Source organism: Pteropus medius, unplaced genomic scaffold (assembly GCF_902729225.1).
Source record: "Pteropus medius unplaced genomic scaffold, Ma_sr-lr_union100, whole genome shotgun sequence".
Lineage (NCBI taxonomy): Eukaryota > Metazoa > Chordata > Mammalia > Chiroptera > Pteropodidae > Pteropus > Pteropus medius.
The window spans coordinates 9363181-9385273 of NW_024340696.1; the positions used below are offsets into that span (position 1 = coordinate 9363181).

General features: G+C 45.0%; 1 protein-coding gene across 1 annotated transcript; it reads left to right on the top strand.

Moving 5' to 3' along the window:
* Positions 1–611: 611 nt before the first annotated feature.
* On the top strand, positions 612–13730 carry RCN1 (reticulocalbin 1). Its single transcript, XM_039866416.1, has 6 exons — positions 612–947; positions 5678–5871; positions 6857–7035; positions 8754–8814; positions 11499–11698; positions 12575–13730. Exons 1-6 carry the CDS (start codon positions 700–702, stop codon positions 12680–12682), a joined length of 990 nt encoding a protein of 329 aa, XP_039722350.1. The 5' UTR covers positions 612–699; the 3' UTR covers positions 12683–13730.
* The last annotated feature ends 8363 nt before the right edge of the window (positions 13731–22093 follow it).

Genomic DNA, 22093 nt, shown 5'->3' on the forward strand with positions numbered 1-22093 from the left:
GCTTTGGGCCTGCATTCCTCCTAGCCACTGGAGTACACAAGGCTGCTAGGTTTAGATGAACCCTCCATTACATTAAGTTACCTGCTTGGCCCTCCTGGACCTTTCAGTTTTAGGTGACCTCGCCCACCCTGGTCTCCTTCCTGTCACCTGTGTTTGTAACCAGGTGGGATTCGGTTTAAGTGCACATCTGGGGCAAGGTCTGGGGCTGAGACTCAGGCACCCAGCAGAAAGCCGACGTGGGGCAGCGCCTCCCTCCTTTCAGTTCTCTGGAACTGGAAGAAGAGAGGGAAATTTATCCTGAACATCTGTTGCTTGACAAAGAACTTCTTCCCAGTCTTCCTCCGAGCCCTCCAGTCCCTACCCCAGCACGCCTGGGCCCGCCCCTGGCGACGAGCTCGCCGGGAGGGGCGGAGGCGAAACCCGAGCCCCGCGCCCACCACCCCGGTCGGCGACGTGGCTCCGCGGCCCCGCGGCCCCGGCCTCCCCCCGCAGCCGGGCGGCCAATGGGCGCGGGAGCGCAGCGGCCCGAGGCTTCCCAGTCCGCGGCGGGGGGCGCGCCCCTCCGCTTTGGCACGGGGCGGGCGCTGGCTGAGGGGCTGGCCCGTCCCCTCCCCCGCGCCGGCCCCAGCCCCCATTCCCCAGCCGCCGCTCTCGTCGCTCGCTCGGTGCCTCCCTGCGGGCCGCTCTCTCTTCCTGACGATGGCGCGCGGCGGCCGCCGCCTGGGACTCGCCCTGGGGCTGCTTCTGGCGTTGGCGCTGGCACCCCGGGCGCTGCGGGCCAAGCCCACGGTGCGCAAGGAGCGCGTGGTGCGGCCCGACTCGGAGCTGGGCGAGCGGCCGCCCGAGGACAACCAGAGCTTCCAGTACGACCACGAGGCCTTCCTGGGCAAGGAGGACTCCAAGACCTTCGACCAGCTCACCTCGGAGGAGAGCAAGGAGAGGCTGGGGTGAGGCCACGGCCCGGGCTGGCTCGCGGGGGCGTTGCAGGTGCCCGCGGGGCCATCCGAGCGGGAGCCACGCGCGACGCCAGCCGCAAAGCGAAAGTGAAATCGGGCGCGCGGATCCGAGGGCGTGGGTCAGTAGGGTGCGGCGGCGGGGTCGGCGCAAAGTTGCCCACGGGCGCCGGGACCCCTGCGTGGAGATCAACCCCGGGGCGAGGCGGCTTCCCCGCGGGAGGCGAGAACGTGGCAGCAGCCGCGGGAGCCAGGATGGCGAGGGCCCGCCCCCTCCCCCGGGTTGCATCAGAAGGGAGGGGAGTGTACGAAAGGAGTTTGTCCACGGTGGCTTTTTGGTAACATGAGTTCTTTCCCACCCTCCAGTTTCTCTCTTCTCCTCCCATTCCCTAAGAAGGGGGCTTGAGATACTTCTAAGAAGATCTCAAGGAGGAACATAGATGGATAAAAGATGAAGGGGGCAGAAGAGAAGGAGAAGCTTGATTCCTGGCCTGTGTCCCTGGGCCAAGGCTGGGGTATTCTTGGCCTTCTCCCTAATCGCCGGTAAATCTGATATAGGGATATAAAAGTCCTGTCATTAAGAAGGGAGAGCCATTAGGGATAGGGTATATGGGGTGGGAATTGAAACTGGTCCCCTAATTTCTCTTTCCAGCAGATGTCCGCCGAGGCACCCAGTCCTTTGACAACCGAGGGCAAAAAGCTGAAGGGTGGTGTGGTGGTGGATTGTAAATTTCCCTGTTGAAGGCAGTTGAGTTAGGAACTGGACCCGGGGAACAAAACTTTGGGAGATCCCAGGGCACCCTCGGGCAGGTTCCCTGCAGAGACACTGGGGCATTGTGCGTAGGTATCTGGAAACGAACTCTTCCACAGAGGAATCAGCAGCTGGCCTGGTCCCAGAGGAAGGATGGGCTGGGGAGGGTGTCGGTAGCCCTGCTGACTGAGCGCCAGGCCTCCTGGAACCGGGTTCCTGAGTGTGGAGGATCTTCATGTCCTGCTACATAAAAAAGAACACAGCCACGCCTGTACTGAAGGGGGCCACCAACGGCCAGTAAATAGGGCTGGTTAGGATACGAAGCTAAATTATACCTGTTGTGTAGGTGCACCATCTGCCTGCTCTGATAAAAAGATCTTTGAACTTCAAAGTCACCTTCAAACAATCACCTTTTATTTTACAGAGAAATACTTCTCTTCTCTCGTTTGGGACTTAACAATGGGGGCCTTTGATGAGTTTTGTCATTGTATTGCTTTGAGGTGTTTGAAAACTGATTCATTTTGGGGCTTTGAGTGGCAGCCATTTGCATCGTTGTCATTGGGGGCGGGGTGGGGCTTGGAGTAGGGAACGCTGCAGTTTGCGGTGCTACAGCTTCCAGTTTAGTGCCTTCATCGTGAGGATTAAGCCTAGTGGTGAGAGTAAGTGGTGAGATCAAGGGCTGATGGAGTTGGTCTGCATCTGATCCTTGTACGAACACCTTAAGTTCATTCATTTATTTATGCAACAAACATTTGAGTGACTACTGTGTGCCAGCCACCATGTTAGATACCTGGCAGGTACAAAGAAAACCTTCGTCTGCTGTAGGCTCTAAAACGCTTCCAGTAAAATGTGAGCGAGAGAAAAACAAGCAGACACTAGCGTAATCGCTGTGGTGGCACATAAAAACTACAGTGAGGAGAAGGAGCCCCTAAGGTTTCAGGTTGAAAAAAGGGGCTTGGGAGTTTGGGGGTGTCATGTGATCAGAGCTTGTGGGGCGACTCAGAGATTGGCAGGTGTACCAGCAGGGGAAGGCATTCCCAAAGAGAGAACAGCCCACTTATAAAGGGTTTGAAATCTGTTCTGGGGGATGAGGGGTGTTGGGACAATAAAGGGACAGGGTAGAAGAAGCAAGAGGTGGGATTGGAGGGGAAACCAAGGGCAGAGCAGGAAAGATCTCTGAGAGGCATCCTGTATGTGGTCGAAATGTCGTCATCCCAGAACCTGGTAGGAAAAGCAGACTGGCCGTAGGGCGAAGAACATAACTGAGGCATGGATGGGGAGACCGGAGGAAAGACCATGGCCGTGTGCACCTGCACCAGGCACGCTGGTCCAGAGGGCAGGAGAGGGTGAATCCAAAAGCATGTGAGAAGGAGAAGTGGCAGTGCTCACTCTTGACTCAATGTGGGGGGGTTGGAAAGAAGAGGGAGCAAGGAATCACAGATGACATCTGGGTCTCTGGCCGAGCCACTGGATGAGTAGTGGACACAGCACTCACTTGTAAGGTAAATCTGGGCCAGAGGCAGGGGACAGCGGAGGGTTGAAAATGATAGGATGGCTGGGCATAAAAAGCCACCTCTGTCCACAGCTGGTACAACAGTCCCTTTCAAGTCTGGGCTGCCAAGGGAGGAACATGGCTGGATCATGGTCACCACCACCTGAGCTGATCCTGAAAATGTGACAACTCTAAGGTCCCTGGAGACACCTAGGCCAGAGGGCTGCAAAGTGGGGACCCATAGACTGCGTGCAGTGACAAATAGAAAAATAGTGAAATTACTTGCCAACTTGCCAACATTTAAAATCTGAATGATTTCACATACGGACCTTGATTTCTGGTTTCCGTGGACCATCATTCCCGTGTGGCGGTAATTCTCTGGAGCAGTGTTGGCACCCTCGTTGGCAGCTGGCAGGGTTTTGTTTTGCCTGGAGGCTTTGTTCATTTCTCTTACCTGCCAGGTGTTTGTTGAGTTTTCCTTCCACCCTTTTTTGGACCTTAGTGAGAAAGGGCACACATTCTCACCTTTATTCTTCACAGCATTCTTTGTAAAGTACGTGTTCCAGGTTACAGTTGGGGAAACTGAGACTCAGAGTCAAGTCACTTGCTCATAATCAAACAGGACTCTGCAGACAGACTCTACCAACTGATTAGTGGTGTTTGTTTGTTTCTTAAAAAACAAAAACAAACAAAAAAAACACACCACTTTGGACCCAAAGACTTGAAACTCAAAGCAAGAGGGGACTAGCAAAGCATAAAATGTCAGGGATGAAAGAGCTTTGACATCTGTGACCTATTCCAGAGACCTGGCTAGCTGAGCAGCTGCAAAAGCCTAAACCCACTATACCAAGAGTTCTGACTGTAGGGTTCGGCTTTATCTCATTATAGCTGCCTTTCCTAGTTTCTCACTCCTGAGATTGTTGAGGAGAAAGATTCCAGTAAATATTCAGTAAGTCCTACTATGTGTCAGGCTGACCATGTCCTGGATGTTTATTTTGTATAGGTTTACTGCTGTCCTTTCCACAAAAACATTATTCACAGTCCGACATTAGGTCTCTGCTGGCCTGGGATTCTGTTCTTCAGCTGGCATTAGAGAACTGATGGACTTGTCACCTCTGTGTCCCCAGGGTTGGAGCAGTGTCTGGCACATAGTAGGCAAGCTGAACATTGCAATGTGAAAGAATTCTGCTGTGTCTGGCTGTGGTTTCCTAGAAAGAAGCCTGAAGATACTTGAGGTTTAATCTTTCAGCCCGGAGACCTGTTACAATTGCAAATGAAAGGACATATTAAAGCTATTAGTAATGTTTATACCTTCCTGAGAAAGAGGAGGTTGGGCTGCCCAGGTGTCTGTTGGGAGATGGAGACTTAAGTACTAATGAGTTCATTTCCCATGTTTAATTAATCAAAGAGTAACTGCCAGTCAGGACTTCTGTTCACAGTAGGAAAAATTTGCCTCTGAGTTGACAGAATTCCAGCCCAAAGCAAAGAAACAAATCCCTAATTAGCCTGTATGACCTCATCCCAGGTAAATAGACTACCTGGGTAAAACTTTTTTAAATATTAGAAATAGCTCGTGGTTGTCTTTGAAGTTCCCACAGGGACGGCATCCCTCTCTTGGACCCTCTGGCCTAGAGGTGGACACTGGTGAGTTCTTAACCTGCATTTTGCCCTGGACTGGGGTTTGGGGTATCTCGGTGAAGTCCAGTGGGAAATTGATGATATCTGGGCCAGCTGTGGAGGAGGAGACCCTAGTGGACATAAGGGTTTTTACCCCAAGAGCAGGGGTGCAGGCTTCTGCAGCTGCTCAGCTAGCCAGGTCTCTGGAATAGGTCACATGATGTCAGGGTTCTTTCATCCTTGACATTTTATGCTTTGCTGGTCCCCTCCTGCTTTGAGTTTCAAGTCTTTGGGTCCAAAGTGGTGAGTTGTTTTGTTGTTGTTGTTGTTGTTGTTTTAACAAACAACTCATCCTTTGGTTTACATAGAATTTTCCATTTTTTGCATTGGACCTAGAGCCAGGAGACATGGGTTTTTACCCCAGTATTGTACCAAATACTTGCGCCGTGATTTGGAAGTCATTCAGTTTCTCTCGGCCTCAGTTTCCTTACTCTAAGGACAATGTCAGGAAAGACTGCTAGCTTTCACCGTACAAATCAGCGCTAATCCGTTGGTAGGGTCTGTCTGCAGAACACTGTTCAGAAGGATTCTGAGGCTACATCTAGGTTTATCAGGACAAAGAGGTGTGGTCCACTGGTAGTGTCTGCCATTAGCACTGGGTCAGGGGAAAGGCATATCATCCTTGGAAAAGATAAACTTTAAGATCCCTTCCAGCACCAGAGGATCATTGATTTTACGTTTATGAATTATAGATTCTGCAGGTGTTTGATCTTTTTCTGGATCAGGATTGCACAAGCCTTGATAATAGCATCGTGGGTTTTTTTTTTTTCTTCTTCTTTCTTTTTTTTTTTTTTTTTACTACAGGAAGATTGTTGATCGAATTGACAGTGATGGGGATGGTTTTGTCACCACCGAAGAACTGAAAACCTGGATCAAACGGGTGCAGAAAAGATATATCTATGATAATGTCGCTAAAGTCTGGAAGGATTACGATCGGGACAAAGATGATAAAATTTCCTGGGAAGAATACAAACAAGCTACCTATGGTTACTATCTAGGTAAGAGGTGCTACAGGAGCATTTACACGGCTGGGGCCCCCATAACAAGCTTCTCACAGGAGACTCTACTCTCTCATCATATACACTCCCTTTGGGGCGATGTCACAGCCTCTTAAGTAGAACCTCTTGTATAATATCCTGCTCTGCTTACTGAGAGTGTACTGAGTTGCTTCCTCTGGGTGAAGTGGTAGGTGGTTAGTACTGGGAAGGATCGAGGGGTCTCATGAAAAATGACTTAAGTTGCTGCCCTCCCTGACCTAATATCTCAGGGACACACACAGAAAAAAGCAGAGAGAAAGCGTGTCTATGGTATAATTTCAAAATGCTGCCAAGTTTCAGATAGCAAAGACCAAGTGGGCTTGGAGCAGTCAGGGAAAGCATGGGAGCTGGGCCTTGACGAATGGGTTTATATTTGGAGAGAGACGAGTGGGGAAGATGGGTTCGCTGGAAGGTCAAAGGTGCAGCAATGCATTCAGCAACGAGCAAGGTTCGGATATAAGACACACTTGTTTGGGGAATGATGGAGGGGTGTGGGCAAAGCACAGGATGCAGACCCTCTGGGTGGATGGTAGAAACAGCGAGGGGACAGGACTGTGGAGAAATGAAGACACGCACTCACGGCCAGATTAAGGGAGATCTCGAAAGCCAGGCAGAAACATTCAGACAAAATGTTGTGGGACTAGGGAGCCTCTGCGTGTTCTAGATCAGAGAATGATATAATGAAAGCAGAGCTCAGCACAGAGAAGTATGGCCTCAGTGTGTTCTCAGGCCTGTGTTCTTCACCACTGCTATAGTGCCCCGAATACGCCATTAGGGCCTGGATTATGGGGCGATTTGAAGAGGCAGATACTAGAGGCATTCTGAAATAAACGTTTCAAAGAACTCGATAGGTCAGGATCTTTATTTGGACATGAAGAATGAGTGATCTGGAAGGAAATGCCTTCCTCAGCGGCCCGGTTTAAATGTCCGTGTGCCCATCCTGCAGGAAACCCTGCAGAGTTTCATGATTCTTCAGACCATCACACCTTTAAAAAGATGCTGCCACGTGATGAGAGAAGATTCAAAGCTGCAGACCTCAACGGTGACCAGACAGCCACTCGGGAGGAGTTCACCGCCTTTCTGCACCCTGAGGAGTTTGAGCATATGAAGGAAATTGTAGTTTTGGTAAGATAAAAGAAGACCCTGGGCTGGGAAAAGACCAGGGCGAAAGCTGCACCAAAAATCTTGTCTCTTCTTCCAAAAAGAGAAAGTTCTTCAGCCTGAGGGGAATTGGGGAAGGTCTCTGGAGTGGAATACACTGGAATACCTGTCTACCTAGTGAATTTGGCAGGGCAGACTGGGTGCTGTAACAAAGAGCCTCCAGTCCTAACTGTTTATCACAAGTGAAGCTTAGTTCTTGCTTACACCAGGTCCACTGCAGTTGGTCCCAGCCAGTTGGATCTTCTGGGCAGTACTCTTTTAAGTGCTATCAGGTAACCTGGCTACTTCCCTCTTATACGCCACCATCCTGTGGCCTCAAGGTCATCCTGGCAACAACCAGCTGGCAGACAGAGGAAAAGAGGGAATGAGGAGAAGGCAATCTCCCTTTACTGCTCTGCCCAGGAAATGGCGCGCCCCTTCCCTTTACATTCTCCTGGCTCCTTGGTCTGATGAGACTGGGAAATACAGTTTAGATGTGTGCCCAGAAAGAGCAAATGGGTTTGATGGGCAACTAGGTAGTCTCTGTCCATTTTTCAGCTTTGAGGAAACTAGAAAAAGACTCTGAAATGGAATGCATTGGATTGTTAAACCATATGGGAACTTAAAGTAAAAACCATGGCCAGAAAGGATGCTTCCCTTAGTGGGAATCTTCAGAGGGTGAATGGGTCAGACCCTAAAGGTTTTGAGGGTCAGCTGTGCTCGTAAGGCCTCTGAGTGTAGTTGCTTTTCTTAGTGTTTGATGGGGTCCCAACTGTCTTAGTTTTCCACGACAGTAAAATAATGCCATCACCTGCTTCCTGGGCAGATAACCCAAGCCAGTTCCAGCTGCTTTGATGCTGGGAAACAAGAGGCTAAAGCTTTTGTTTATAATCAGCCCTGGACTATTTTAGTTATGCAGTTGGTGGCTGGGTCCACTCTTGACTCATGCTTCATCCATGACCTTAAGGACTGGGCAGCGGCTCTAAGAATCATTTCTTTTTACTGCTCGACATCCACTCAGTGACAGCTGATTCGCTAAAGGACGGTGAAGGTGGAGAATTAGCCACAAGTGGATTATGTGCCTCTAGATTGTCTCTGTTCTCAGGTTGGCTGCTTTCTTTGATATAGGATGCCTTTGAGTTGCTGTGACAATGGACAGTAAACTCACTTAAGTACTCACACTAGCAAAGTACTTAATTAAGAAGTCAAATGTACTAAATACAGAACATAATACATTCAGAAGTCAGATACGCTTTGATTTTTTAATTGACCACTGTTTGATATTTTTCTGACATCAATTCGGTGTCCACTTAGCACCAGAATCTATCTTTGTGACCATCTGGTCCAGTGGTTCTCAAGCTGATTCCTCACAGGTACCCCAGGGGATGATTTGGTTGGATGGTGGAGATGCTTGGCTTGGCAGGGCTTCTCGATCTATTCAGAGCATCTCTGGGCTTGCAGGTACATTTTCATTTGAAGAGAGTGTTCTGCTATTAAAATTGTAGGATGGGGGAGGAAGGACAGAAACCACTGCCTGTTTTTTACAGATAAGAAACGAATGCCCGGGGAGGTAAGGAGACAAGTCAGAAGTCACCAAGCATTCATCCATAAAAGCCAGACAAAAGAGGACAATGGTCAGAACTCATAAGATGTACTGAGTACACGTAGCCATCTTGCATTCTGTGTTCCTCTTTGCTTCCTAGGAAACTCTGGAGGACATCGACAAGAACGGGGATGGGTTTGTGGATCAGGATGAGTATATTGGTGAGTGTGGCCTGAGGTCCTGCTCAGCTGTCCCAGCTGAGCCACATTCCTCCACCCACGTGTCTGGCTACTTTCTCTAGATGTCTTTTTGCAACAGCTGCAAGTATATAGGTATCACTCCTGTGACCTCCCAGTACGGAGGGACTTGTCTCACCAGCCTTAGTGTACAATATCAGGGAGGAATTATTAGACCCCATTCAATGGAGAAGAGACCAGAATGCTGGCCCCTACCTCTCTGGTGGCCAGCAGTTGGCCTCACAGCTCCGAGAGGTACCCTTCATCACACTGTGTTGTTTTACCTTTGCAAGATGGGTTTTGAGATCCCATAGATTTACAGTGAGGCTAGAGCAGATGGTCTTAGGGAAAAGACTAAAATCAGACTGGGGGAGTGGGGCCTAGAAGCTCTGAGTAGACACAGCTGTGATCAACAGAACTGTTTACATGCCCATGCCATCCACAGAAAAGCATTCCTTCTTAAAGGTAAATCCTTTTACAACATATTTTGGTTTTGACCCTTTCCTTGGGAATACCATACCTAGCATTTTGTTCTGAAGGACTCCACTTAAGCAACATGAAGAAGCTCATTTTCAGGTAGCTGTGAGCACTGGCTGAATGAGACTCGAACATACCTGGGCCAGGACCCACCGGTGCTGCTTAGAACCCCTCCCGGCAGCCTGGTAGCCCTCCAAGCAAAAGGACTGGAGCAGGCAACACGGAAATTTCCATTTGATCCTCATCAGCTGCTGCTTCAGTGCTTTAGCACCTGGCTCCAACTGCCACTGCCTTCTCATGACACCTCTTCTTTTCCCAAGTCTCAATAAGGTAAAAGGTAAAAGACTGACGGCAAATCATTTGAGAGATAGGATAAATAGAATTGTTGTACACATATTAATAGAAGCAGGTAATTACCTTTCAACTTAAAACCAGAGCCCAAGTTGCCGTCAGTCTCTGATCTAACGGTTGTATTACTTTGCCACCCCATGCCCAAAAACAAGGGCTTTCAGTAAAGAAGAGCAAAATTGCTTCTAATCATTAAGAATTATATTTGATCCAAGAAACCTAACGCTGGTCTCCGTCTGTGGTATTAACAGACAGGTAGCTCTCACCACAGTAATTAAAACGATCTTGGTGGTGCTAACTTTGTAGAATAACAAATGTTGACAACCTCGACATCAGTGCAAGCAGCAGAGCCTCCCTCTTGCCTGGTGCATATGCGAGGGCAGGTTCAGAGTCATTGACACCTTGGCGATGGAATTAGGCTGACAGAAAAGGCTGACTGGTTAAAACAGTGCAGCATTTTTGATTAAGGGTGTGTGCTTTTCCTTGCCTTCCTGAACTCTGCACTGAAATAGTGCAAGGTCAGGGGCAAAACTCATTGAGTGCTTTTGCCTAAAAGCAACATTCCATTCTTTACACTAGGCAGAGAGGCACATGGGGAACATTGTGCTTGAAAATTGAATTCCGAGCAATTTGCAGTGAAAGCTGTCCAATATATAGATTTGCCCGACAAATGACTTTATTTATGGGGGAAAGTTCTCTTCAGACAAGAATGAGTGGAAAACGTGATGATGTGGTATAGTAGGCAGAGCACTGGACTTAGGAGTCCTGGATTCCCCATTTACTAGCTCTATGACCCTGTGGGAGTCATGTAATCACTATAAACCTCATTTTCCTCATCTGTAAAATGGGAATATACCACACCCATGCTTCCAGGGTGAAGCTTGGAAGCTTGATTTAGCTAATGTATGTGACAACCCTTTCTCAAAAACAACGTCAGGTGTCGGTCTACCTGGTAGCTAAACCAAGGGTCTTGCCTCTCGTTTACCTTTATCTACCACCTGCTCCCGGCTGACACTTGCAAGCTTTGTTTCCATTAAAGAGAAACTGGGTATCTCTCTTTTCCAAGAAGATATGGTGACTTAGCAAATAATACATAAACTTTGCCTTCTTTTTCCTTTCCCTGCCATTTTGTAAAACAAGGATCATGATCTGTCTTATAGAATTGTTATAAGAATGAACTAAAATGGTATATGCAGAAGCTCTTTAGGGATAATGTAAACAGTAGGAATGAACACGGTGGTTAAGACCATCAATTGTGCAGCCTCAAGCTCATATTAGCTGTGGCTCCTTGGGTAAAGCTGTGCCTCGGTGTTTTCGTCTATAAAGTGGGAATTATAATACCTACTTCATAGAATTATTATGAAAATTTTAAAAAATCGTTTGTCAAATACATTATACAGCATCTGAGCCATAGAAAGTGCTTGATGTTGGTTATTAGTTTTCACCGCTAGCTATAGTGCTAGTTTAGGTTGTACAGGGTGTTCACAGAGTGTGACCACTTGATCTTTTTAATAACTCTGTGATTTGTGAAGTATTATCTCCATTTTACAGACAAGGCAACTTTAAAACTCAGTCACTGAATTAAATAACTTAATCCTAGTCACTGAACTAAGCCTAGAGACTTAGATCATCTTTCATCTTCTGGCTCTTAAACTCAATTCTTTCTGTTCTACCAAACTGACTTCAAGTGGATACCTCACTGCTTTATTCCCAAGAAACTGCCCGTCAGGTGTTTGGGTTAGGTCTCCAGATTGGTCATCACCCTTCCAAAAACCCAGAACATCAAGTGTTTCTGATTTACCTTCCCACTTGTCTTCATAACCAAGAACAACCTTCCCTTCCAGCGGATATGTTTTCCCATGAGGAGAATGGCCCTGAGCCAGACTGGGTTTTGTCAGAACGGGAGCAATTTAGTGAATTCCGGGATCTGAACAAGGATGGAAAGTTGGACAAAGATGAGATTCGCCACTGGATCCTCCCTCAAGACTATGACCACGCACAGGCCGAGGCTAGGCACCTGGTGTATGAGTCGGACAAAAACAAGGTATTTCACATTCTTCTGAAATTGATCATAGAAGGGAGATAGTTTACATACGATTGGTTCTGTTTGCTTCTTTGTGAGAGCGTTGGCCTGTGCCGCTGTGCCTTATTGACATTTTTCATTCTTGACCTACATTAGAGACCTGTAAACTTGACCCAGTACCATGATAACCCATGATGAGCTCATCAGGCCCAGACATTCCCAGATGGTCTGCTGTGGCCACACACTTACATTTACTCCCATTTCCTAGGGTTGCAGAACTTTGCGGTGGACAGGGAATGGATTTGAGAGGTACGCCCTGTGTTGCTGTAGGACCAGTTTGTTCATGTGCTTAGTCAGCAGATATTTATGAGATATCTGTGATATGTCAGGTACAAGGAAGCCCGTCCCCTTAAAACCCAGGCATCCTCAGGCAAGCTCACACTTCTAGCGCTAATGCCCAGCACTTCAATGTTTATTGATACATAGCCAAATAAATAAGTGAAAAGATTTAGAAAGAAGCCCGGTCCCTTTCCGTTTTGATCATTGCTCCAAGTTCTCAGAAGACAATTGAGTTTAGCAGTCGGGCCATAAAAGGAGAGTAGAATTCTTCAGGGCCCATTATGGGAATGCTAGCACTGCTTATAGACAGCTAGATTCTAGCTTCTGAATTCCTCAGGGACTTAACTGATATATTTTAGCACAGCTTTTATAGCAAGAGGCTTTGCATTTGGGGGTTTTGCAGTGTCGTAGCAGTAGATGAAGGAGTACCTAGCAGCTTCTTAATTACTAATTGTTAGGTTTTAAATGTTGCAAATCAATGAAATAATATAGAGCTTCATGCTGAACCATTATTCAGAGTTACTAGACCTTCTATGACACAGCTCTTTCCTCTTACAGGATGAAAAGCTAACAAAAGAGGAGATATTGGAGAACTGGAACATGTTTGTCGGAAGCCAAGCTACCAATTATGGGGAAGATCTCACAAAAAATCACGATGAGCTTTGATGCACACCCAGCATAACATGGCAGACTGTCATAGGCTTTCTTTTACTGTCTTGGATAGTTGCTACGGTTGTCTCATGTATAGCAGTCGTGTCCCCCAAAAAGCAAGTGTATAACCTCAGATTGGGGGTAAAGTTGGTTTTCACTCAATATTTACTGGAAAATAGTCATTACTTCAGCAAGATTTCTCTCCAAGCACATTAAAATCTTGGTCAATCACAATGCTCTATGGGGATACATTGCTAAAATATGACTTTTTAGCTTTTTCCATTAAATTTAAACTAAAGGGGAATAAAATTTGAAAAAGCCCTATTATTTAGAAGTCGGGTGGGTTGGCGGCCGCAGTATATAAAGTATGTAAAGTGACCGCTATGTATTTTAACTGCACATTTTTAAATTTGTCATTATCAAATAGTTGATGAGGGAAAATTCTGATGTCGTCCTCCATAGGCTTATTTCAGAACAAGTCTCATACTTCAGATTCTTCTTTCTTGACTTTGTACGCTGAGCTGTTACTGTAAATGGTATATAAAACCTCTGTGCATTTTTCTGTACAGACCTGCTAATGTGCACAACAAATCCACATCTTGGTTTTTTGTTTTTGTTTTTACAATAAGAAACAATCAAGAAAGAATGTGAAAAGAAAGGAATTTTAGAGATAGGGAAAAGATGAATGTCAGGCATTTGAAGAACTATAGGAAAATGATGAATGCATTATTGTACTTGAGAAAATTTCTTTATGTAAAAGAGGTAGGTCTGGTCTTTGAAAAAGTGAATATAAATACAGTCCGTTTCCTCACTGATCGTTGATAGGAATGTGGAGTGGGATCCTAGGGAAGCCTGCTTATTGGGGTGCTGGAACTGTAGAATCTAGTCCCGATGATTCCACAACCCTCGGACCTACCCCAGGGACCACTTACACTGTGGAATTAGGACAAGATGATGTTCCAAGCCATTGGCAGAATTGGAAGAAGCAACTTCTACAGGTCGAAATGCCTTATAAGTAGAAAGTAAATGAAATAAAGGATCCCTCCGAGGATTTTTTACTGTGTCCTGTGGTGTTTGACTTCACGTGTACTGTGACGTTATCATTCATACAGAATTAAATGGATTGGATCATATGAGTAAGATTATAAAGGGTCTGGGTTTTTAAAGTCCAAGTACTAGAATGTTCGGAATATCCTCGTATTTACTGATTTAATAAATACATATTTCCTTCTCTATGCCAGTTAGGGAATCTACTGGTCATTTTAACGAAGATCTTTTTGAAATTGGAAGAAAATTCAGACTTCTTACCAAGCCCTCTGAGACCCTACAGGATCTGGTCACTTCCTGCCCCATCAGCATCATCTCAACCACTCTTCCTTTTGCCTCCTATAGCCAGCACCACTGACTTTGTTTCTGGTCCTCAAACTTGCCCAGTTCATTCCTAGGTTGAACCCTTTGCACTTGCTGCTCTCTCAGACTCAGAAAACCATCTCCCGCATCCTCCGGTAGCTCAAACGGTAGCTCTTCAATGGGGCCTTCCAAACTCCTCCTTTTATAGTGTAGTCATGCACCGACAGGGTTATGTTCGGAGAAATGTGTCATCAGGACTTTCTTTGCTGTGCAAACATCGGCGTGCACTTACACACACCTAGATGGTATAGCCTACTACACGTCTAGACTATGTGGTATACCGTCGTCCTGTATGTGGTCACTGCTGACAGGTTATGTGACACATGGCTATACCCATTCCAGTCCCTGTCTCATGTCCCAGTTTTATTTTCTCTTGGTACATACTACCATTTGCATTTGTTTCCTAGGGCCGCCATGCAAACTCCCACAAAGTGGATGACTTACAACAGAAGAAACTTGCTTTCTCACAGTTCTAGAGGCAGAGCTTGCAATCAAAGAAGCTCTGGACAAGAATCCCTCCTGACTGCTTCCAGCTTCTGGTGACTCCAGGCATTCCTTGTCTGTGTCTGCCATCACTCCAATCTCTGCCACCGCCTTATGGTCTTTTCTACCTCCGAGTGTCTCTCCTCTGTATCTCTTATAAGTACATTTGTCATTGGATTTAAGGCCCACGTGGATAATCCAGAATCATCTCATCCTGAAACCCTTAAATTAATCACATCTGCAGAGACTTTTTCCAAGGTCACATTTACAAGTTCCAGAGGTTAAAAAGTCAGATGTGTCTTTTGAGGTAATTCAACCAACTATAGCATCTGACATTATCTTGTCTGTACATTTGTCTGTCTTCCCCAAGCTAGAATATAAGCTCTGTGAAAGCTGGCTGTCTTACTTCCTGCTATTTCCCAGGACCTAGAACCGTGGAGTGTCGCCTACAATAAGTACTCTTAATTTTTGCTAAATGAATGAGAAGTGGTTAATTTTAATCAAAAAGAATATTCTTCATGAAAAAATTCTGGAAAAAATAAACAGTGAACATTTGCTGAATGGGAAGTAATTTTTCCCAAGATTCCGCAGTGATTAAATAAATGGCAGGGAAAAAACTCAAATCCAGATGTTCCTAGCTCCAAAATCTCTGCTGTTTAGCACTGAGTTTTACTGCTCCAAATCTCCAGATCTGATACATGGTTTATTTTTTTGCTCGCCCTCAGTATATGATTATGTGGTCAGGAAATAAGAATTACTTCTCTTACCTAGAAATCAGCTGACACCTTTTTTCTTTAAGCAATGAAAACCTGCCTTTTAAAAAATGAAGAAATAATATTGTGTAACCTAATTATAAGCATAACACTTTTAAAAGGTGCTAACATTTTTTCCTCCAAAGGGAATACTGATTGATTTATTTAGTTACACACAGTAAGATATTAAATATATTTTGAGCACTAAGTTTTTCCTTTCAAGTCAATGCACATAAGAGAACCCTCAAAGAGACTTGTGCTTCTGGGGCTGAATTTAACACTATTTAAGGAAAGAAAACCTTAGCTAGGGGACATAACTGTTAACATGGTGATTTGTAAAGCCTTAGATTTCTAATAGGGTCTGACTGTCTCAAGGAAAACATATTTTGTTTCTAGGTAACATTTCAAGCCTGATTATGAACAAATGCTATAAATTGATCTGTAATGGGGAATACTGTAATGTCACAAAGCATTATTTATATGCTTAATGTGACTGAAAGCACTAATTGCTAGGAGCCAAAATCTGTCCAAGTAAAACATGAACACACATTTTGTGCCTCGTCTTTTACTGTAGGTTTTCAAATGAATTTGAGTGTAACAAAAATGTAGTTAGAAAGTCAGCAACACCTGAAGGTTTTCTTCACCTGCTTGAATTACTGTAGTTGTTTTTTGTTAGCAAAGGCACAAATCATGTCTGCTCAGAAGTGCCCAGAAAACAGTAGAATATCTTTGGAGTGAAGTAGTGAATGACTGACTGGATTTTTTTTTTTAAGTCTTTCTATATTTATTTTGCCACCTTTATAATAAAATCTGGCTTCCTCCAAATACATGTGATTAGATTTGGTTCTCTTTGTAGTCTTAAAACTGAGTTTATGTAGTGCTAGAATGAACGCCAGAGCGTTCACTGCTTTGGCTCACAATGAAGTATTAAAAATTTGAGCAGTGCAAAGATTGTGCCATCAGTACTTAAAATCATGAGATTTACATGAATTTGGGGCTTATTCCAAAGAATCTACCTGCACTCTCAATTCTGATCAGTTCTGGGGCCCAGGCCTGGCAACACATACCCTAGCTATAATGTATCCCACCCTTCTATGACCTTCAAGTAACTCTGATTTTTCTCATAAAATAGAAAACAGTGTCTGATTCCCCACAGAAGCACATGAAACGAAATGAATATCAGGACTGGTTACTTTCCTACCTAGAAGTTTACGTAGTGGCAGGACATCAGCATTTCTTTTTCTCCCACAATAAATACTAATATAATAATATAAATACTAAATAAATATGCCAAGCACTTACATACATTTCTCATGTAAGCTTCACAACAACCCTATGAAGTTGGTCCTTGTAAGAAAAAGGGTAAACTGCGTGATGCTGCTGTAACAAACAACCCTACCAAATCAGTGATTTAAAGCAACAGAGACTTAATTTTTGCTTTTATAGAGTCTGCTGTGATTCTGGGTACTTGTCCATGGGCAGCTGTGGTGTGGGGGTTTAGCTGTGGGTCTCCACATCCACCCATGCCCATTGAAGAATCAAGCACAGGCAAGCAAATGTGGTCACTCCTGAAAATGACCTATGTCACCCGTGTTTACTTCCATTGGTTGAAGCAAGTCACATTACCACATCTAATTTGAAGGGAGCAGGAAGTACAATCCTACTGTTGCTCAGAGGGGAGATGTCGAAAACCTAAGTGAATAGCACTTCTGGTACCTGGTGATAACTGTACTGTTTTTCCCATTTTGCAGGTCAGAGAACTATAAAGGGAAATAATGCCCAAAATTATGCAACTCATAAATTAGGTGATTATATAACCGTCTAGACCAGGATAGCTTTGCCAGCGAACGGGAGCAGTTTTCATCAATACTTTCCCACATCCTGGGCAACCTGCCCTGCCCACTCTGGGATTTAGAGACCCACTCATCTCCTCTTCTGGCTGGGATCTTCCTCAGGGTTGAGTGAGGAGTCTGTGGGCCAGAGGGCTTTGCCCATTCAGAGCCAAGGCCTTTGCTTCTAGATCATGCTCCAAGTCCCTGCAACATCCCAGAATTCCCTGCCCAAATAACACCAAGCCTTTTCCAGGCACTGCATGTGCAGCCTCCAGGTGATCTTCCAAAGGGCAAACAAAGCCACAGATATAAACACACCTAGGCCCAAAGGACACAAGGGGCAGCTGGTAGACTCAGTTTAAACATGCAGGCTGGGATGTCCACACACACGTACACAGAGCCCCTTGTAGGAAGTGGTGGAGTGACCCACAGACTATTTTCCATTTTTATTCTTACCCTGGGGCCCACAAGTTTTAGGGGTGAGCCTGCCATGATGCCAGGACAACCAGGACCGTCCTGGGCAAATTGGAACATGTGGTTCCCCTCTTTAGAAATGGCAGGTTCAGGAGACAAATCCAGGAGGACCCCACCCTCTTATTCGTCCCACTGGGTTGCCTGAAATTTAAGAGTCTTGGTGAAACTACCGCTGGTATTACTACAGCCTGAAAAATTCATGGCGACGCATGTTGTAGTTTGAAGATTCAGGACCACAGGGATGAGATGCAGAGTTGGTGGCCCGGAAAGAAGGGTCCAAAGGCCTGGCTGGATTCGAGTTCTAGCCCTGCCACATTGGGGTTCTATGACCTTGGCAGGCTACCTTCCTCCTAAAGAGCCTGTTCTGACTGTACAACGGGGTCAATAATGATGGTGATGATGATGATGATGATGATGATGATACCGTACTCTCAGAGTAGCCACAAAGATGAGGTGAGATAATGCACATGCAAGAATGACAGGGGCCGAAACATGAGACACAAATAAAAGTTCTCCCTGGTGACCTTGCTCAGCAGGTCAAGTGCTAGAGGTCAGATAAATCAATGCCTACAAACACTAGGCTGCTGGTTAATGGTCTTTCTGAGTCTCAGAATTATTGTGTGAAGTGTTTTTAAAACCTCGAAATTCATCTATTACTAGGTGAAATTGAGTGGATTAAATGACAAAGGAATAGAATTTAACATTGTTTTATTCACGGTGACGGTATTCAAAAGCTATTTATATGTGGCAGGGATTCGAAACTAATTCAGAAAAAGTAGATTGAGAGTCTCTGTGTATTCAGACAACATTCGGGGATCCAACTGAAAAAGGGTCTTTTCTTTCAGGGTCTTATCTCCAGAGGAGGAAACTGAGGCCCGGAGAGATTAAACCGGCAGTTTTCCCTGTCACAGGATGGAGGCAGAGGTTCCAGAACTCCTACTTCAACTCCAGCTGTTCTTGTTAAAGCCTCAACTTTCTCATCTGAAAAAGGGAACATGAAGATTATTTAAGGTAATGACTGTAAAGCACTTTGTGTACTCAGCGCTCAATAAATAGTAACCACGTTTATTATCACAACAAAGTAGGGGCCTTATATGTGTTCGGCATTAAAGATTCTGTTTATTCGTGGTTAAGTTTAGACTTCAACGCATAGCGTTAGTGACTGATGGAGGTTTTAGATTTATCAGAAAATTGTCAGAGGTGTGTTTGTTGTTTTAAATACATAAAAGAAAGGGGTGTGTGTGTGTGTGTGTGTGTGTGTGTATGTTTTAAGTTCACTTCTTTTTAAAAAAGGTGTCATGTACTTATTAACTGTAAGAAGCTGAGGACATTTAACAAGTCATATCAGATTAGCGATCCCAAACCACAGGAAGCGTGTGGCCTCGCTGCTCAGATTTTGGAGATAAAGAAACATGTAGAGAGCATGCCCAGGTGGACTTCAGAGTCAGAGACTCACAAGAACAATGACTTTGGGCCAATTGCTTCCGCTTTGCAAACCTCCTTTTCCTCTTCTGTAAAGGGAGGTAAGAGCAGCACCTGCTTCCCTGGGCGGTGGTGAAGGCTCAGGGAGGCCTTGTGTGTAAAGCGCCTTGCTCTGGGCTTGATGCAAAGAGGGGCTTAATCAATGGGGCTAGAGGACTCTGTTATAAAAAAAAAACAAAAACAAAAACCTTTTAAGAAATTGACAGTGATTTTAAGAGTAAAAATATATGCTAAGGAATTAAAAGAAATCGTTTAGAGAATAATCTAAACTTTATTCTCTGACAGGCACAGTTCCACACACAGATGGTTCACACTGACGCCGGCCTCATCAGCCTCAGGAGGCTGCTCCTGAAGTCTTCTGGAAGTCCCGTTGGCTTGCCGGTGGCTTGATTCACAAAGACATGGACTGCGGACCCAGTGGTGCAGGCCAAAGCATCAAAGTGTGCCGGCTTGGGGTGGCTAAAGAAGAAGCCGTCAGCCAGGTCATGGTGATCAACTTGAGGTGGCTCCTCAGTGGACTTAGGTGGGAACAGAGCGTAGCGGTCATGCACTGGAGCGACCCATTTTCTCCATGGCCAGGGCAGCCCCTGGGACCTGAGGAAAGCTGATGGAACTGTGGTAGGTGCACCAATTGGTCACACTGAACCCCACCATAGGGGACGTCAGCAAGCTGGTTTTCAGGCCACAGTACCTAGAGGGTTAAAACACAATGCTTATTCCAGGTCACCATGATACTCTCTCCCAGCCCAAAGGCTGTGTGTTTCAGCAACAGAGGGCTCTGATTTCAAAGGGCCTGGAAACAAATCCTAGCTTTCCTACTCGCTAGCTGAGTTACTTCCTCGTGCCTCGATTTCCACAACAATATAATGTTCACAGCCCTAGTACTACTCCATAGACTGACCGTGTGAATCCAATGGTGAATTTAATACAGTATACCATTTCATATATGAACAGTTCCTCGACAGAGTACGTTCTCATAAACGTTAGTTATTATTAATATTATCTGTCCATCTTGTCCTTGTTTCTTATTGTGAAAAACCAGGTTAAATGAGAGAAAAAACTCATTTTTACAGATAGTTATTATGTCTTTTATCTTTTATCTTTTATTACTAGATTGTAATCTCTTTAAGGACAGGAACTGTGTCTTGTTTATATTTTAAGTGTGTGGACTAGAAATAAGGTTGTGTTTGAGATAAATTTGGAGGTTGAACAGAATCAAAAATGAAAAGCATGATACTGAATTACTACTCCCCTCCTCCCCACCAAAGAAACCCACTTACAATTTAAACATTTTATTCACGTTGCCTTATTGTCTTTTTTCCTTAAGAAAATTAAGATTGGATGTAAGGGAACAGTTGTGACTACAAAGCTGTTCACTAAATCATTGTTCACAGAGGAGAAGCAGGAACCAGCTTCAAGGCTCTGCCGAGGAAGAGACCGTGAGTGCCTGCGGCCAGCCACCCTGAGCCTCATCCACTGATGCCGCCCATTGTGACATTAGATACGTTCATTTAATAACATGGAAAGCTGTGCAGTGAAAAAGATAGGTTACAGCACAGTAAGTGCCATTCGATCTCATTTGTTATTCAAGACCATATTTGTTTGTGTACTTATCGCCTAGAAAAAATTTGAAAGTATAGACTCCAAAATGTTTTCGGTAGTTATCTAGCAATGGAATTTGTGATAATTTTTTTCTTCTTTTTGCTCATATGAATTTTCTAAAATAAACATGATTTGCCTATGCAATTAGAAAAAAATGTTATTTTTAATTGGCTGAGTATGAATTTCATTTTTAATAAAAAAGCACTGGAGAGATGAGCAGGCTGGACATACACAGCTCCTTCTTGTGCCCATTGAGATCCTGCCTCTGGCTGCCCTCATTGAGGCTCCTTCCTCATGAACACCGGGAGAGGCAGAAGGGAACCATGAAAAAAAAAGCCTTCCTCTTCAGCATGACTGCACGATCCAGGGCTCACCAAATTCTCCCAGTTTCATTGCCTTCCCGTGCTTCCTTGTTGCTCTTGCTTTCTTATTTCTCTGCCATCGTTTCCCTCATTCTTTTAGGGCACAGACAGGACAGAAACAGTGCCCCTGCCCACTGGGAGAGCAGTATTTCATGAGCGACCTGTTTCCTTGAGCCCAGCCAGGTTACTTTTAAATAATTGAAATGCAGAGGTCTTTTCAGACAATGCCATGGATGAGCACCTGGCAGCCAGGGCTGTGCTGGGTGCTTTACATTTTGTATTCAGTCTTCAAAACAACCCTACAAAGCAGGTCTCACTTTCCCCATTTTAAAGGAGAGAAAATAAGTGGAGGAGCTGAACAAATTTCCCAAAGGCGTGAATGCAATCAGCAGTGGCTTGGGCCCAAACTTCAGGTTCTCGATGGCCAAAGATCACCTTTTCTTCTTCATTCTTGCTTACTATACTGTGAACCCAAACTCTACATTTCAGTCCAGTGGATGAACTGCGTTTTCTTTAAGTGTATCTGTGACTTCAAGAATTACTATATTTTCTTTAAGTGTTACGGCAACTTCATCACATTTTGGACAATAGAGACTTCCTGTTTGCAAGCTCATAACCCAATCTGATTTATTTGGTTGGTGGTAACAATAGAGAAATCAGCAAGAATTTTTTCCATTGTTTCACAGGGCAGAAGGGGGCAGGTAATTTTTATCAGAGTTTGTGTGTGTACATACTCTAAAGAGTCAAGTAGTTTCTCAAGGCTTATTACAAAAACATTGGTTCTCTAGCTGGTTATACCATTGGTTATAGTCTAGGTCAAGTTCTTGGAATGAATTCATTCATTCAACAACCTCCACTGCATATCCGCTCTTTGTGAGATACTGAGGATACACTGAGTCAGAGAGTTTCTGCCCTTATGACCTGTCAGTTTTAGGGGGTGTGGAGGACTGGGTGCATCAGCTCTGGTAGTCACATTCCTTTCCGGTTCCCTTCCACTCTTTGTGTTTTCTTCTCTCTTTTTCTTCCTTT